Source organism: Armigeres subalbatus, chromosome 3 (genome assembly GCF_024139115.2).
Source record: "Armigeres subalbatus isolate Guangzhou_Male chromosome 3, GZ_Asu_2, whole genome shotgun sequence".
Lineage (NCBI taxonomy): Eukaryota > Metazoa > Arthropoda > Insecta > Diptera > Culicidae > Armigeres > Armigeres subalbatus.
Window position 1 is genome coordinate 91,293,669 of NC_085141.1, and position 19,298 is coordinate 91,312,966.

The window sequence follows — 19,298 nt, forward strand, 5'->3', positions numbered from 1 at the left end:
CTGCCTTTGTAAACAAAGATTCAAACGACGATTTGACGAATCTGATTGCTCTCCCACGCAAACCAACACCACCAATAGGTAGGTGAAGGCACAGATAACAGATATTGAGGCTGGCATCCCATACGTGTGTAAACATCCGCAACCGTTAATTCAAATGTATTTTAAATTGGGATCGCGTTTGGCAATCGATTGGAGATGGCGCAAGGATCATTGTTATTGAAAACGCAGCCCGAATGCGGCTGCCAAATGCATTGGCTGCGTTCGACGGTTGTAATTCAGCTGCATCCTTAGGTACTGCCGCAATCAGTTGAGTAGATGGCAGTAGTGGGCCAACGTATATTAATTCAAAAGTTTACACAGGATTTTCAATAAAATTTGTTCTAGCTTCAATATCTGTTATCTGTGGTGAAGGTTTCCGCTACATGTTGATGGTGTTGGTTTGCGTGGGAGAGCTCTCAGATTCGTCAAATCGTCGTTTGAATCTTTGTTTACAAAAGCAGATAAGTCGTTTTGAAAATTTTGTCTTGGATTGATCCATTGTGACAGATTGTTACAACAAGGGGGTGGGGGGTTAAAAATGCCGAAAAACTATGGACGTAATTTTTTAACAATCCCCAAGCTTTATTATGAGTGACACGAAATAAGCGTGTATGCCTCTAACGCAGCCATAATCTCCACAAAGTCATACTATGTATAAGAACCTTGTCAATAGGTATCCATTGAACTCACTCCTAATTTTGCTCAAATTCTATGACAACTCGCGATGTCAAGCTTCGAAAAGCAAAACATTTAACCCACCGTGCGCACGACGGACAGCTGTCATCATCAGCAAGCTCTGCTTTTCAACTCTCTTTTTCGCGTGTGTGACAACGTTCGCCATTTGTGTGTTCCGCGAGTGACCGCTTTTGTCGTCGAGAAATCCGTCGTTGATCCAACGGGAAGCACTTGAAACTATCCCGATCAGCATCCGTAGATACCATGCCGAAGAATAAAGGAAAGGGAGGAAAGAACCGTCGTCGTGGTAAGAACGAAAACGAATCGGAAAAACGTGAGCTGATCTTCAAGGAAGACGAGCAGGAATACGCACAGGTCACAAAAATGCTCGGCAATGGCAGGTTGGAGGCGATGTGCTTCGATGGTGTCAAGCGGCTGTGTCACATCAGAGGCAAACTCCGGAAAAAGGTATGCATTCTCTGCTCGAAGTAAGGTTAGCGAACAAAGGCATTGCTTCCTGGCAATAAACCTTTGTCTTGAGAAAGCGTTGCATTTCAGGTAGAAATAAGTTCGTAGTTTTCTATTTTTTTCTTGAGGGGGCCGAGCGCTGAGATTTTGCTGACAGAGCAAAAATGCCCCTTCCTTGAATGCAGTATGTTTGCAAAAAAGACTTATGACGTCGATCAAAATGTTATTTTCTATTTTGCTTGGTTTGTACACCTATTCACTTGTGTTAGATTGAGGACTTGTTTAGGGATTGATTTATTAATATATGTCAGTAATATAGGGCAGAGGCGATGACTAAAATGTTTGTTGTGAAATAGGGACAGAAGAACTATTGGCAAGAATTGAGAATCTACCGTGATAATTGGAGCTCAATTTTTATTTCCTTCCATTTTGTAATACATAATATCAGAATAAGAATCTTCTGTATATCTGTAACAAATGAGATAAACAATTTGGCATTTAAAGGCAGTGAGAAAATATCTTGATAAGTAGTTATTCATACAATACATACAAATAAAACTACCCTACAGAAGAAAAGTCAAGGTAGTCTTGTCCGTCAAAATAATCTTCTATCACCCTTATGCTTGTTAACAGTAAAGCATAATTTTTCATAACGACGTATGTAACAATTATGAGGATTCGAGAAATCCTTTGCAGAAAGTTGGCAAAACTTTTTCTAAAACTGTTTTAAAACTAAATCTTTTTTCAATACTTTTTTCCGCTGGCATGCGTCATTACATGACACGTAATAAGCGTGCTTCACATCAAATCTTAGTTCATTCAAATTCACTGTGAAAAACGATAAAATTATACATACACCGGTATGCTGCACGCACGTCGGTGTACATTGGTCGGTTTTCCATAGTGCACGATTGACGCAACTGCAGTTTTGTTTTGTTTTGCTTTTTTTGGTACATAGGTCGCTCTTAGTTCCCGTATGTTAAAGCGACGTATGTAACAGTGAGACTTCAAAAATTGATTTTTGACATACGTCGATTCGTAAAAAGATTGAATTAAAGAATTTTAAGATCTGAAATCAGTAAAATCGATGCGTATTATATAAAGCCGCGTGTGATTGTCACGTTGTATTAAAAACCTCGTTTTGTTTACTTTTGTTACATACGTCGTTATGAAAAATTTTGCTTGAGTTGTTAATGGCAAGCAATACTCTCGAAAGAATCCGATTCGTTCTAATAATTTTCCTGTTTGCTTTTGCGGGAGTGAAAGATAATGTGCATCATCTGTTGTTCGAAAGAGTATTTAAACGTATATGTCTAAAGCAAAAAAAAATCTTTGTTTAAGAGTAAGGTACAGTGGAGCAAGTGGATGAAGGAAATTGTGTAGTTCATGTTAATGAAGTCATAAAAGTTGAATATAATTTTGAAATTGATCATATTTATGACAAAACGAATCATCTATCCAATCTTTATATGCATGCGAATTCTTCTAGGATTCAAAATATTTGGAAAACCAAGAAATCTGTTTGAATATTTCACTTGCCCCACTTGTGGGGTAAGTGAAAAAATAATTTCAAAAGAGGATTTTTCAATATAAGAACACATTTTCTGTTCATATATTTCATGCAAACGATAATTATATTGAAAAACCCAGATCAATCCACCTACAGTGAGATTGTGACTCTTCCTTAGTTATAAGGAAATTTTTCCGGATTCCAGTATGTAAAACGAGATAAAACTACTCAGCTTCCCACGGCGATTTACCGTGAAAGTGACAAAATAATTGCCAACTTAAAGGCGGATGTCATGGGTTGAGCGACAACTCAACGAATGATAACGCACTGTACGTCATGCTGCCTATCTATATAAGGCGCTCGTCGGATTGAAAAGTTATGGTGATATGGTTAGTAACTATCGTAACGCTGGTTGCATATATTGTACTCGTAATTTCCAGAGACCTCGATATTAATTTATCTAGAACTAACTAAATCATTCATAGATCTGAGCGCAACTCAATAGCGTTCAATAATAACATGTTTCGCCTTATGGATGCCTAATTTGGTAAAACTACACTTGTTTAATACCTTAAAAATGAGTGAGATTTATATGTTAGAAAATTTTAGAATTTGCACACATACGCACACAGAGATGCATATAAGTAGTCTATTAGTCTTGTCTTGTCTTGTCTTACTTAGCACATGCACAGCCAGTATTGAAAAGCATCCTGGAAATGTCGGTTGTATTCCCGTGCATTTTCTTGTATTCATTAATATTTGCAGCATATCATAAATATGACACAAGTATTGAAACGGCCAGGCCCACCCATTTAAGAGAAAATCCAGAACTTCTCGGTAATCAGATTATTTAGTAATAAATAACATGATCAACGAAGAGTTTTGAATCTACGAAAGTAGTATAAGTAGTCTATTAGTGTCTCAAAACATGCTCACATTTGGTATCGAGCATCCACTGAAGAAAATTTTGAAATCCCTTTTAATTTTTGCTATATTGAGAAGATTTTTTTTGTACATGCTTCTATATGTTCCTCAATTAAAATCATTTGTTTCTTTAAAACAAAGCAGTAAAATGGGCATATTTTCATATCATATCATTTGTTATAATTATATTTTCAATATTAAAGTGAATTTGTTTCAAATACCATACATTTTATTTAATAATTCACGAGATTTATTGATAGATGAATACGTAACACACCTGCGTAACGCATTTTTTTTTTCTTTTTTATGAATCCTGTACACCTCCGGTGGTGCAAAGAGCCGACTTGAAAGATCTCCATCCTGAGCGTTGCCCAGCTATCGCTTTAACCTGTTGCCAGGTTAGATTTCGGTCAACTTCTTTTATTTCTTTATTGAGGCATCGCCGCCAAGAGCCTCTGGGTCTGCCTCTGCTGCGATGTCCCGCTGGGTTCCAGTCTAATGCTTGTTTACAGATTTCGTTTCCGCCCCTACGTAGAGTGTGGCCGACCCAGCCCCACTTTCGATCTCGAATTTTTGTTGCTATCGGCCTCTGGTGACAACGACGATGAAGCTCGTTGTTTGAGATCCAGTTGTGAGGCCACCATGCCCGAATTATGTACCGCAGGCATCTGTTGATGAACACCTGCAGCCATTGAGTGTTCTCCACTGATACACATCATGTTTCGCTAGCGTATAACAGCACAGATTTCACGTTCACAGAGTTGAAAATTCGTAATTTGGTGCGTTCACTTATCTGCCTGCACGCAGAAGAATCTTGTACGATTGAAACAACTATTGCGATTGTTGCATCAAACCACGTGAACTTTGTTGTATGAACCTTCAAAGTTGTTGTTTCAATGCTGATTCACTGCTTTATTCAACTGAACATTATTGTTGTTTCAATCCTGCATCGCATGATTGGAACAATAATAATATCGTTCTTTTGACAACCATTCCATGATGTGGAACTGTAGAAACTGTAGAAACTGATCAACATAAATCATCCTATCTACATGAAGTGAGAATGGAGCAGAGGTAATGTGAATGACTCTCACTCCGCATGTAACAAGATCGATTCTGTTTCTGTCACTTTTTCCTCTTTTGTGATGTCATCGCATTGCCGATAAAGTAGTTTCGCAGCATTTCCGATAGTAAAAACAACCAAGAATATTGTTGTTTTCTTATGTATTATTTGACAGTGACAGCTGGAAAGCATGGTTGAAACAAATATGTAGAAGAGTTAAATCAACCATCGCGTATGGTTGATTCAACCCTATTTTTGGTTGTGTCAACAATAAATATTGTTATTCATAAATCAATGCAAAAATATTGTTGATTTGAGGCAGATTCATGTTGATTCTACTACATTTTTTTCTCCGTGTGTTTTCCCAGATATTTCTTAAACTCGCAAAGGCAGCCCTTGCTTTCTCGATCCGTGCGCCTATGTCGATCTTGGTACAGCCGTCTGACGCCATTTGGCTATCAACATATTGGAAGCTTTCAACATTATCCACTAGTTGCACGGCTACTGTGAAACTGGAAGAAGTCACCGTGTTTACATCTGTCGTGTTCGGAGGAGACGGCTTCATTCGAATCAGCCGTCTCCAGCTGCTGCCTGATCCGCAGCAGCTCAGAAGCATTACTTCTTCCCGCGAAATACATCACAAAACTGAAGGCTAACTCCGCTCATCAGTCACTCACGTCCAATGTATATGCCCTCTTGTTCAGTTTATATTTATTTTACCCGTCTCAATCCCTACAACATCCAACGATTTGGTTTTGTTGACGTCGATGACTAAACCTACCGAAGAGGAGCGCTCGGCAAGGTCGTAGAGCTTACTCGCATGTCAGAGCGCCGTTGCGCGAGGAGTGCAACGTCATCAGCCAGTTCGAAGTTGTTTAGGTGCTCCATGGTTAGTCAGCTTTGAGCATCTCGGCTGATATTCGATCGACCCCTGGGCAGGCCTGGTAGCGAGTCACTTTTTAGTGACTTGGTCACTATTTTGAGGCTGGTCACTAAAAAGTCACTATTTGCATCCAAAAGTCACTAAAGTCACTATTTTTCAGAAAATGGTCACTAAAGTTACTATTTTTGCACCCCCTATTGGAAAAAGATCAAAATAAAAATCATTTGTACCTACTTTTATTATTAACCGAATCAAATGTAAATCTAGTAGCAATGTATAAATTTGAAGTATTATGCTAAAAGCGCCAAATGTACACCCACAATGGAATGCCAAAAATGTCCTCAATTGAATCGCTAGAAATTAAGACTTTGATCCACAAACGTGACCATTTTGTATGAACATCAGCGAATGCTTTATAATTGTTTCCGGAGGTGTATTATGAGAATCGCCAGGTTACTTTCGATTTAGGTTAACTATGGTCTTGCTCTTCACGAATGGAATTTGTTAAAATACTAATTTCAGAACTAGAGTACAGAGTACAGAATTGAGTTGTGTAGAATCCAGTTTTTTTTTATTAAAAAACTGTTACAGATAAACATAAATTTATTCCTGTAAGGGCCAATTTCTTCACCTCCGCTTATCTCTTAAGCGGTGCTTACCCATACGCTTAAACCTGGTTTAAGGCCTAAGCGGAGGTGAAGAAATCGGCCCTAACTAAGATAGTGAACACAGTTTTAGCTGCATCACATGACAACGCCGATGTCGAGCGAGGTTTCTCTATGTCAGGGAAAATAATAAGCGATAATATGACTTAAAGTACTTTATAATTGTTTGTGATTGTTGTCAAAAGTAATTCTGGCACAGGCCAGGCTAGACAGTGTTTTGTAAATTTTGTAAATTCGTATTCTAGCTATATAAACACATATATACAAATACTTTTATGTGCATAATATACATAAAAGTATTTGTATATAGTCCCTGTTTTGTAAACGTATGTTGGAAGCATAGAGAACAGTCACATGTGTCACGATATGCTTAAAAACTTATATGAATGGTTAGGCATAAGTCAATTAGAAATTTCCCTCAAATAACAAGGTTCATAAAAACGTTCCTACAGATTTTTTACTGCACGAAGCCACAACTCGTCAATCAAATATCTAATATTAAGCAAAAATTATTGTATTGCAAACAAAAAATCAGTTAAGTTAGACCTTGTATGGGTACCTCATACAACAGTTAAACAATATAGCTAGCTGATTGCATCTTAAAATTTTATAAAATCTCAATTATATTGATAATAAAATTTAAAAAAATGGGCTATGTTACGTTGCCGGAAAACTCATAAGGCAAACCGCCTTTTAGTTGGCAGCTCTTAGAGAACAACGCAACACGCATCGGCGAATCAGCATTTTGGTATGAGCCGTGCATGGAGACGCGTATTGCATTGTAAACTTCTTCACAAAGCTCCTACTGTTATTGGAAAAATCTACCTGTTGCTGCAAAAATCGTATTTTAAAAATTTCTTCATTATTTTAATTTCTTTAAGTTTTAGTTTAGTTTAAGTTTAGTTTTTTTTAAGCTTTGTGAGTTCAAATAATTCTAAGTCTAGGAATTAATTAAATCATTGTTTTTGCAGTTTCACAATGCTGTAATTGCTTCAAAATCGTTGCTGAAATTATAAACTTGTAACTCACTACCTGTTTCCGTGACGGCGGATATATACTTTTTTGTGGTGTGACTAAATATGATTTATCATGGCTTCTGGCTTAACCAACGAATACCTTCCCCAATATCCAACTCCGTGGTACTTATGAGGGTATCGCTAAGGCGATAACCTCTTGCTAAGTTCCATCCTTTTTCTGGTTACCGTGAAGATAGGCGTAGTATCTTCATGCTCTTAATTTTTTTAGTTTTTGTCTTTTCTTGATTTATGATAGCATTCTAGATAAGGATTAAGGATAAATATGAGTATCGCTATATAGTTTTTAGTCTACGAATTACACCGTAACAATGCTAATGCAACTTGTAGCTCACTATCTGGTTATCAACTTTATACAAAAGTTACTATTTGGTCACTTTTCCTGAAACTGAAAAAGTCACTATTTGGTCACTTTTTTAGTCATCGTTGGTCACTAAGTCACTATTTTGAATGGCATTCATCGCTACCAGGCCTGCCTGGGGCTTCTGTTTCATTTGTATGGGATCCCCCTTTCCAAAGAAGGCATGGGTCTCGAACCATCTTAAGAACCTTCCCCGGCCCCAAAAACCTCTGCATACAAATTTTCACGCCGATCAGTTCAGTAGTTTCGGAGTCTATAAGGTTCAGACAGACAGAAATTCATTTTTATGTATGTAGAAGAAGAAGATATTGCACTCGAGGGGGTGATTAGGAGATCTGGTGTGCAGAAGAATGACACTATCATCACATGGTCGCATATGCTTCTGATCTTTGCGGACGACATTGACTACATTCGATCGCAGGGCAGTAGTGGAGGCTTTTGCCCTAATCAAGAGGGAGCCGGTGAAGATAGGCTCAATCATCGACTCTACCAAGACGGAGTACATCTTTACATGACATGTGACAATAACGTTTCCTGTGAAGTGAAAAGACGTATTGCTGATGCGAATATTGGAAACAAAATTTGCTCTGATTCGTAAGGATGTTAAAAGAGGCGGACAGGAAAGTTTTTGACGTTTTTCAGCTACGTACAATTCTCGATGGGAAACTAGAAAAAGATGTGTGGTGCAGACGCATGAATCACGAGCTGTATCAAGTGTATAAAGAAGAAAATATTGTGAATCGTATAAAATACGGCAAACTCCAGTGGGCCGGTCACTTAGTGTGAATGATGGAAGAAAGAATAGCTAAAACAATATTCACCAGAGATCCGGATAGAGGCTAGTGACTTCGCAGCAGGCCACGAACACGCTAGCTGCTGCACGCGGTGGAATCGGACCTGGGAACCCTAAACGTTTATGAAAACTGGAAGAACATCACCCAAGATTGACAATTGTGGAGCTCTACAATACGTCAGTCAAACGTTGTTTAGAGCATCTTGTGGAGTGTCTTCACTTGTCATAATACGATTTTGTACTATCCCATTTTATTCCATCACTTCAAGTGGACGAACGATTTATTGAAAGTCGCAGCATTATTGGATGTATTGTGGCTATCTGCTTAGATTGCATCAATTATGCTCTCACATTTCTCAACAAGCGATTTCAAAAAACTCACAACTTTCTTCCCGGAGTTCTTTATCGGAGTTCCCGGAGGACCATTTAGCGGAGTTTTGCTCTCACATTCATAACAAACCACTGTATTCTAGGACGATTTTCAAGAGTTTGTCTTTACTATGGGTGTTCCGGACCTTCAGTGCCAGATGACCAATGGTGGTCAATGCGTTGTTCATGCAATGATTTTACTCTCACAATGCTACAACCAGTAATAGTTTTTACGACGGATTTCCAGAATTGGCATTACGCCAACAATAGATTTATAAAAAAAAAATCGCAACTTCAAAATATAATCTTCCACACCTGTTCATTTCTCCTGATGTTCCAGCACTTTATAAAAACTACTTAGCGGCCATCCGGGATGAATGAGTAGTCCTTCCCCTACGGGGAACCTGTCCTGGAATGGAAACTATAAAGTCTGGTGGCTCTAAAACAACTAGAAACAAACTGCTGAGGCAATTTCAAGAAGTTTGATGCCCATATAGTTGAGGTTCCATTGAAAAATGTTTATGACCATTCTTGGCCCCACTGGGAACCTGTTCCGAAATGGCCACTCAAATTTTCACACATCTGTTGGAACCAAGATAATAAACAACAGTCTGCTGTAGACGTTTCAAGAATTTTGACATCCATATTGTTGGGGATCCAATGAGAAATGTTTTAGGCCAACCTTGACCAAACACCCCCCCCCCCTTTCCCCACCCGGGAAACTTGTTCCTAAATGGCCACTCCGGAGTCAACTTGTCAAGAACACACGCTGGAAATAATTTCAAGAAGTTTTATACCCATATTGTTGATGTTCCCTTGAAAATTGTTCATGGCCACATATGACCCCTCGAGGAACCTGTTCTGGAATGGCCAATTGAAGATCTGCACGTCTGATGGACCCAAATCAATAAAAATCAACCTGCTGATGAAATATCAAGAAGTTTGATACCCATATTGCTGATTACTTACCGAAATCCACGATCAGTGTAATCTATGCAGGACATGTTCCTAGAAATCCAGATTTCCCGGTGATCCGAGGGACCGGACCGGTCCAATCCTAAAACAGCATGATAAAGGACAAAATTCTGAATCGAATTAGCCCAAAACGGTTGAAAATGGTTAAAAATTGCCAAAGATTTAAGCATTTTAGTTTCGTGGGTACCCGGGTACCCTTGCCGGCCATTTAAAGGGTAAAAAAATGTCGGAACCCCTCCCTCCACCCCTCCTTAATCAAAATTTCAGTTAACCCGTACAATCGATTTTGGCCGTCATTATTGTGGATATGACAGAGTTTCAACCTCCTACTATGAAGATTCATTTAGATATCGCGAATTGAATTCCAAAAAGGTACCCGGGTACCCAGCCGGCCGCACAAGGGTTAAGTGGCTGTTGTCGGTGACAGCAGAATTGTGTAAATGCAATTTTCTCCTCATTTTAACTCGCTGTCGACAAACCTGTTCTACTACAAAATTTAAACAAATTCTATTGAACGCTGCCGATGCTGATGACAACTGCACGATGATTTCAAGCTAAACCGCAAACGCGCGCGTGAGAGTAGCTTTTTGAATTGACTTGAGACGATGGCTGCGCCGGTAGCGCTCCAACTAAAATCTGTATGGTCGTCGGTGGTGATTGAGAAAAATGTTTGTTCTGAAAACAGTTTAAAATAATGTTTGGTTGAAATTCGCCATTGTGTCATGTATTCAACCTAATGTTCATATGATATTACGATTCTCATTGCACTAAGAGGTTTTACGTAGTTTACGTCGAGCGGTCGTGTCTTGTACACAACCCTTCTGATTTTTCCTCCTGCCGACGAATCCGCGCAATGCCCAGGCGTATTTCGCCGATGAGGAGGTGATGATCGGCACTACGTTTATTCTGTACATCAAGAAGGCTCCGTTTCCATTTTCGGCTGATGCAGATGTGGTCGATTTGATTTTCTGTAAAGCCGTCACGGGAGACCCACGTGACCTTGTTAACCGGTCGATGAGGGAAGAGCGATCCCCCGATCACCATTTCGTTATTACCACAAAATTCTGCGAACAGCTCTCCGTTTTCGCTCATTTCTCCGAGACCATGGCGTCCCATAATGCGCTCATGTTTCGAGTTGTCGGATCCGATCTTCGCATTGAAGTCGCCCAAACAGATTTTGATATCACCCTTCGGAATTCTATCTAAGACGGCATTGAGTTGACTGTAGAAGGTCTCTGTGTCTTGCAGTTCGGCAGCATCGGTTGGCGCATAACATTGGATTATAGTAAGGTTTCGGACCCGTGTTCTAAATCTGGCAACGATTATCCTTTCACTTATAGGTTCCCACTTCATGAGCGCAGAGTGTGCCTGGGCGCTTAGTTGCCTAGTAGGAAGCCAACTCCGCGATGCCGGGGAGCGTGTTCACCTCGTAAACCAGAGTATAGCAGAACTTGTCCCGACGGCGTTCTGTGTTCCCCAAAGTTTGGCCAACGGACTTCACTCAGTCCCAGGATCTCAAGCTTCATGCGGCGTGCCTCATTGGCAAGTTGTGCCAATTTACCCTGCTGGGCTAGGGTTAAAACGTTCCATGTTTCTATTCGTGTCCGTTGATTCGCGCTAAGAGTCGTCGCCGTAAAATCAGTCCGTATTCTTTCATCATCGGATTCTCGAACAAATTGATGTTTCGGGAACAATAGGTTGTTGGCCCAAGGTTCCCTATCCACCGGGATGGAGCTGCCATCTTAGGTATAGCTTCCGGGGAATAGCATTTCACACTCAGCCGCTGGATGCCAGAACAGACGCTGTTGGAGCCGCACCTCCTTGGTGAACAGACGCTCGGTCAGTCGGGTCAAATTTGTTTAAAGTCCCACCCACCACCAGGACTAGGCTAGAGCGCTTTGAGCGGCACACGGTCGCTTTGATTGGACCTGCTTGGGGACACATGCAGCTTTTTATAGAAGTTCAACAGAGCCCACTGTCGAACCCCACCACATCCAAGGTAGACCCCACGGGATGCACCCTCTCACTCTAGTTGATGTCAGAAGGACAACAGTGCCCAGGCTGCACTACCAGCTAAGTACGCAACCCTTAGCTGGCAATCAATTGTCATCGGAATACCCGTGGAAGCGTGAGTATTGGAACTTGCGAGACCAAGAGCAATGTTAGGCGCCCTGATAAAGAATCTGTGTAGCCGCCAGACATTCTAAATACTCACGCTCCTCTAATGTGAACGTGTACTACTGTACTATACACATGTGGAAGTGTTGGCTCGACAAATGAATTGCGAGTGATTTGACTATGCGTCCAATTTTAAGAATTTTGAGCTCATTGAGTAGGGCACTGCACGGAAACATCTCTTTCGTTCCTCATAAATTTTGACGTTTACTGGCCTTGTTGTTTTCTAATTTCTTTTCAGCGAGAAAGAGACAAAGTAGTCCGTGCAGTGCCCTGTAGCCGCTAGGTTGCGAAGGCCGACGATGGTCCTTCGTACCTTAGTTGGTTAAAGCACCAGTCTAGCGTACTGAGGGTCGTGGGTTCGAGTCCCATCTAAGGGAAAGTGGTTACCTCCAATACATTGTTCAAATCAATATCTTCCACATAACGTACATATTCACATATGAGTTTTCACAACAGTGTCGTCATATTTTTAAATTTTTTCCCCTATATGTGCGATTTTCTTTATTTTCCTGGTGCATGGGGCCCTCCTTAGCCGTGCGGTAAGATGCGCGGCTACAAAGCAAGACTATGCTGAGGGTGGCTGAGTTCGATTCTCGGTGCCGGTCTAGACAATTTTCGGATTGGAAATTATTTCGACTTCTCTGGGCATAAAAGTATCATCGTGTTAGCCCCATGGTATACGAATGCAGAAATGGTAACTTGGCTTAGAAACCTCGCATTTAATACTGTGGAAGTGCTTAATGAACACTAATCTGCGAGGCGGCAATGTCCTAGTGGGGGATATAATACCAATGAAGAGAAGAGAAGATGGTCACATAGCTTCTAGAGTACAATCAATATCTCAAAAGCTTTTCGGACAAAACAGCAGTTAAAACCTCAAGACTTTTACAGCGAGTCAGGAGTCTGTTAGAATGTTAGTGCGCAATGCTTATTATCAAATAACCAAGGCATGTAAGGGGCCGTACACATATTACGTAAGCACTTATGGGGGGAGGGGGGTCTGCCATTTTCTTACGCACCATATAAATAAAAAATCATTTGCATGAAAAAAATCTTACCAGGGGGGGGGGGGGTCGAAAAACCCAGAAAAAAATGCTTATGTAATATGTGTACGACCCCTAAATAAAAACATTGCCAATGACAACAACATTGTCCTCTCTTGTAAATGTTGGGACAAACTCAACTTGCAATAAGCGTTTGTCCCAAACTGCAACAGAATAGGACAATGATCGCCTGCCGAGCATTTTGAGAAGAAGTCGGTTTCCGATTATGTTTTTGGTTTAATAAGTATCGGTTATCATATAGACATAAACTTAACCATCTGTTGACATGATCTGTGTTTTACTTCTGAAATGTACAAGTTATCGCAGTTTGAAAAGTTCACAACAATTAGCTCTCCATGTTTGTTGCAAATAAAATGGAACGCAACAATGTCTTTAAGCAGATGAGGACAAAGAGTTATCACTATTCTCTTTTGTCGCTTGTTTTTTGCATTTTTCAGCGACAATTACATTCCTTGCAAATTACTGAATTGATACTTACAAATGATGTTGTACATTTTAGATACCAAGGAACTATTCTCTTCGTTCGAATAAAATCTATTGTTTTACATAATCTTCTTATATATAAAAATGAAATGGTCTGTGTTCGTATCCGCATAACACAAAAACGGCTGGATGGATTTTTTTCATTTCTTCAGCAGAAACATTCGTTATAGTTTCCGACGGGTTTATATGATATTTCCTAATGCGAAAATTACGAGTAAAGTTGAGCAAATCGTGAAAAACTAAAATAATGATTTGTATGGAAATTTAGCATGGACAGTCCACAACGCGCATTTTCGCCTACTATGCGGGACAACGCCTGCAAGGTCGACTAGTCTCTATATCAGGGCTGGTAGCGACCGATGCCGCTCAAAATAGTGACTTTAGTGACCAAAGCTGACGAAAAAAGGGACCAAATAGTGACTTTCAGTTGCAGAAAAAGTGACCAAATAGTGACTTTCAGTTTCAGTCAGTTTCAGTTTCTCGGCGAAAATCTGCGTGAATGAGCATTCTCTTCTCGTGAGAATGAGTGAAAATTACGATGACTTGATTAGCTGAACACCGACTTAAGGAAGATGCAGAGATCTCTACGATTTGTCATAGGTGCCACGGAAGTTTTTGGAATTTTTAGTGCGAAAGGAACAACAGTACGGATCATGTTGGTAAAAACAGGAACGAAAATTATGAAGATTCGTGTAGATTTTCCAACTTGCTGTGCGTATGTATGAACGATTTTTGCAATGAAATTCGGCAGCGCATGCACCCTTCAAAATTGGGGAGACTCTATGAAATCTACTCAAAAAATATTTTCAAGTCTCCTTACATTAAGGCAACAACCTAAAATCCAAATATCCTGAAATTGTGGTGGAATGTTGACATTTTTATCAGTGAAGATCATTTAGGATATGTATGGCTTTGTGCTGTAAAAAAAATGATTGGGAAATTTTGCGTGGCCACCAGTGGCGTCGCGTAACCTCACTTTTTACCTGTACACTGACCCAAAAAGTGAAAATTTTGATATTTTGATAGCCCAAATGGGAAATAAAATTATCAGAGTGGTTCATACTAATCAAAATCTAGTTATTCTAGGCATTTGCACCCACCAATTTATTAAATTTAAACTCAGTGCACAGGTAGATTGAGGTTAGGGAAACGCCACTGGTGGCCACTAAAAACATGTTTAGGAGAGAGGTTGTAAAATAACTCGCCACATAACAATCATTTGTCTAGAAAATCGATTATAAAAATACGCTACAACAATTCTACTTTAGTTCTCGGTAAAACAGGGGAGAATCAAGTCTCCCACCCGAGCAGCACACATGTTACACAAAAGTTTCTGTGACCCATATGCAACCGAATTTATTCACATTTGAGTCGCCGCAACCAAATAGGTTTGAATTGTACTGCTATGGCAAGGGGTCAAGTCTCCCAAGGAATCAAGTATCCCCACTTTCCCCTACTGTATAAAGTTTGAGTTTGAAAAAATCAAAATCGGCAGGTCTCCTGCTTGCATGACTGTATACCAATTTATAAATTGGGACGTAAAACACCTACAATTAGCTACTTGTGAAATGCTAATAAGAGCAGCGAGTTAAATAGCTGGCGAAGTTTCAGAACGATCATTAAATTTTTTCCAAGATCCGTAATTTCAGTTCCACCATGGACAAAGCATCATCCGACGGATACATAGAGCTTTTATTAAAAAAAATCGTAGTCAATAGTTTCAAAATAGTTGAAAATAGTGACTTTTTGCGAGAAAAAGTGACTTTAGTGACTTGAGGTCGAAAAAAGAGACTTTTTAGTGACTAGCCCGAAAAAAGTGACCAAGTCACTAAAAAGTGACCCGCTACCAGGCCTGTTATATATAAAAATGAAATGGTCTGTGTTCGTATCGTATCCGCATAACTCGAAAACGGCTGGATGGATTTTCTTTATTCCTTCAGCAGATATGTTCGTTGTAGTTTCCGACGGGTTTAAACGATATTTCCTAATGTAAAAACCACGAGCAGGGTTGAGTAAATCGCGTAAAACTAGAATAAAGATGCATATGGAAATTTCGCTTGGGGAGTTCAAAACGCGCATTTTCGCCTACTTTGCAAGGCAACGTCTGCTGGGTCGACTAGTATGTACTAAATTGTTCAAAACCTTAACAGGCCTTTTAAATTTTTACCGGGGAAAACGTTGGAAAACCGGGTCCTCGATCCGGGCACGTTGCATCCTTCGTCTAGCCCTAAGGCAGGTTGCTCGAAGGGCTGCGAACTCAGGATTCCACCAGACGCCCGATATGTCTGCTACCAGCGCATTCCCGCTTAGATTGTCGGTGTTGACCTCCAGACCCAGCGCCGTGTCGAAAACTTCGTTGCCTAAGTGGTTGAGGTCTTGACGGCTATTGCCAGCAGGTCCACCCATAACATGGTTACGAGTTTGTTTCTTGCCGGCACAGATAAGGCATTATTTTGAAAAACTCATTGCTCTAGCGGCAGTCGTCGAATCTTGCTAAAGTAGTTGTCTTTATGATATGATCCCATGGTTATCTACGGATGCATACGGCTACGGTAGATCAGCGCTAGGTAAGAAATATCATCCGAGCCTACTTCCGCCGAATAGGCATAAACTGTATGGCAGGATTGGACAGCATGCTGCAAAATCCAACACGGTTTTATGAGACGGAAGACAGTCTGGCCATTAGCCCACTCGCCGTTTCAAGTCGGTGACACCGGCTTTACTAAAAGAGTAGAATGACGGCTGGAAGCCCTCGCTTTCCCAATATAGCAATATATAAAACAAGCTCCGTTAACGCGCAGCCTGAATCATATTTTTTCATTTTCATTTTGCAGCGTTTGGTGGGGCAATGAGAGCGCAAGTCAATCCAAAGACGATAATAGAGAGGGTAATGGCAGAAGAGTCCGTGCAGACCACTTGAACGCCATGGGGTAGGATACGGATGGGGTGAAGTGAGGTTCGGATTTGGAATCGACTCGACACTAATGCAAAATGTAATTGAATGCAAACTAGTCAATGATCAAAGGCTAAAATGATAATTTCAAGATTTCTAGTACAACGTTTTTCTAGTTATTAAAAGCAATGTTTAAAATGCAGTGTCTTCTTTTTTGCCTTAGAAGCATCTGATGTGGTTTGAAGGCCACTGAGTCATATAGTACAATTATAAGTTATTTAATGTGTTAGCTTTTTGTGACCACATTGAAAATATAAAAAAAATATTGCGAATTAGTGTTCTATTTTTAACTTTTATTTATGCAGAATGAAAATTAATTGACTTTGTTTGCTCTGAATGTAGGTTATGCGTTCGTCAAATCACTTTGTTTACCTAAGTCATTGTTTCGTCAATGTTTTTAAGCTGTGTCGACACTACAAACTCAATGTAAGTTGTATAATGTAAAAGTGGAAAATGCTAAAGAACTTAGTTTGTTCCATTATATTTTTTTTGTCAAGGTTGCCTATAACTTTAAACTGTTCTAACAAGTAGCTTTATCGTTGATTAATTACGGTGATTATCTATTAAGTTCTAATCAAGGTCAGGTATAGGATTCACTTTTCGGTGGCAAGCTAAAGCTTCATCACGCCTATTGCCTATCTGTTTGTAAAAATTATCGAGAATGAAGCCGTTATAAGATTGTTTATTTACCATCATTATAATGTGTGGTATTTTTTATTATTGCTCTTCGAAGTGAGGCATAACAAAATAAAACTGGCACCACGTTGCTAGTTTTGAAAAAACTTCTACTCAGTGAATCCAGCAGTCGATTCCCTACGAATATCTTGAATACTTTGTTTTTGCCTTTCTCGTATACTAAGTATACGTAAAGGCTATAATTTCACTCCAAAACCAAACTTTTGATAGAAGGCTCGGAGACCCATAGTGTTATATACCAATCGACTCAGCTCGACGAATTGAGGTGATGTCTGTTTGTGTGTATGTATGTATGTGTGTGTGTGTATGTGTGTATGTGTACAAATTTTGTAGACACACTTTTTGGAACTTAGCATTACCCGATTTACTCGCAACAAGTTGCATTCGACGGGGAATGCGGTCCCATTGTTTGCTATTGAAAATTGGCCTGATCGGACATTGCATTTCGGAATTATTGAAAAATCATTGTTTTTTCCCAAGGGTCCCCCCTTGGAAAAAAAATTTTAAAACCGAAAAAAATTTTTTTTCTAGAATGGTGGGAATGCATAGTAATTAATGCAAAAGTATGCAAAATGATAGAAAAAATGCAATCTATCCCCCTAAAGTGCTTTTTTGACCTTTCCTATGTGATTTTTTCAGAACATTTTACGATGCACGAGAAAGGCATCATCGCCGCTAGGTGGATTAATCTGGGTTTTTAATAAATGCCTAGCTAGCTAAATGTAAGCGTGGCTACGACTCAGCGTCACAGGGAACGCATCAGAAAAGTATTGCCGAAAAGAAGAGTACTCACATCATTATCACTGATGAAAAGGCCTCTGCCTGACTGCACTACCATTCAAGGCTCCACGACACAATGTCCGTTGGATCACATGCAAATGCCGTAAATTAGTGTGTCAATGCCAGATATGTAACGCGGCACCAAACAAAAATAGTCAACATGTGATACCACCACGACAGGATATGTCTCTGGTTGCCATCTCAGTGCTAATGGCGTAAGCCGACCCACCGCGGCAAGGTAACATATCCGAGGGGAAGGAACGCGCAGCCTGAATCATAATTGAGACTTAATTGGCATCAGTCTCAATGCGTTTCTTAGCGCTCCCGAGATGTAGTCCAGTTAGGTTGCCCAGCTATCGTTTCCAGTAGGCATCATGGGGAGGCGAACTACACTACCAACGATTGTTCTGGAGTAGCAACTACGAAATGTACGATAATCAAACCCAAGCTCAATAATAGAGCCTATTCCCTTATCAGTTCTACTTTTAAAATAATTTCAGTCTTTTTGATGTACCTACGAGTAAGACACCACACTGCTAGGTGAATTTATTGTTTTTTTTTTTTCTTTATTCTTCCTCGCATAGGTTTGGATTAATCAGGGCGACATCATCCTCATCGGCTTGCGTGACTACCAGGACTCGAAGGCGGACGTCATCCTAAAGTACACTCCGGATGAAGCGCGAAATCTCAAGACCTATGGTGAGTTCCCGGAGTCGGTACGCATCAACGATACAGTCACATTCGTCGACAACGACCTGGATGACGATATCGAGTTCGGTGATGAGTACAGTTCCGAAGAAGAGGTTGACGCCGTCGATGCTATATGATCGGTCGGCGCCAAAAGCAGCACAGCTCTCGGCGGCAGCAGCAGTAGCGGCAACATTCAATAGTTTTGCAGCATATCTGCAACAGTTTGCGGAATAAGAAATCGAAAACAGCTGAGCTAAATTGATTCAGTATCCCAAGTTCAATATAAAACATCCACAACTGGTTTTTGTTGGAAAACTATAGAAACACACTGAAGTAGGAAGCATCAAAATTATTAAATGAGACGGGCAAATATGTACACATGCATTGTTTTATTTTATTTTAATGCATTGTATTTAGTATGAACTTTGTTCTCGGCATTCTCGCCGTCGTTGATTTAGAGAGAAACACCCATCCCGAAGTTGTTCGTTCCAATAGTAAAGTTAATAAGGTATTTAGTTATTTCGTCAAACTTGGTTGAAATGCATGACCCCCTCAGTTGCTTTGGCTTCTTCCACTAATCGTATAAAACAAATATGTCAACATTGTAACCTACCAGATAAATATGAGCGACTGTCCTGCAACAAGAGAAAGTTAAAATAAGGTGGCTAAGGCTAAGGTGATTTTTGGAAACACGT

At 40.0% G+C, this 19,298-nt stretch overlaps 1 protein-coding gene across 1 annotated transcript; it reads left to right on the forward strand.

The window, feature by feature from the left end:
- The first annotated feature begins 781 nt into the window (after positions 1-781).
- On the forward strand, positions 782-19,017 carry LOC134226522 (eukaryotic translation initiation factor 1A, X-chromosomal). Its single transcript, XM_062707354.1, has 2 exons — positions 782-1,182; positions 18,498-19,017. Exons 1-2 carry the CDS (start codon positions 979-981, stop codon positions 18,738-18,740), a joined length of 447 nt encoding a protein of 148 aa, XP_062563338.1. The 5' UTR covers positions 782-978; the 3' UTR covers positions 18,741-19,017.
- Positions 19,018-19,298: the final 281 nt, after the last annotated feature.

Bases quoted from the DNA above. Each gene is read 5' to 3' on its own strand.
- LOC134226522 (XM_062707354.1), top strand. From the start codon at position 979: ATGCCGAAGAATAAAGGAAAGGGAGGAAAGAACCGTCGTCGTGGTAAG. The intron at 1,183-18,497 runs GTATGCATTCTC...TTCCTCGCATAG, and splicing joins GAGGCAAACTCCGGAAAAAG to GTTTGGATTAATCAGGGCGA.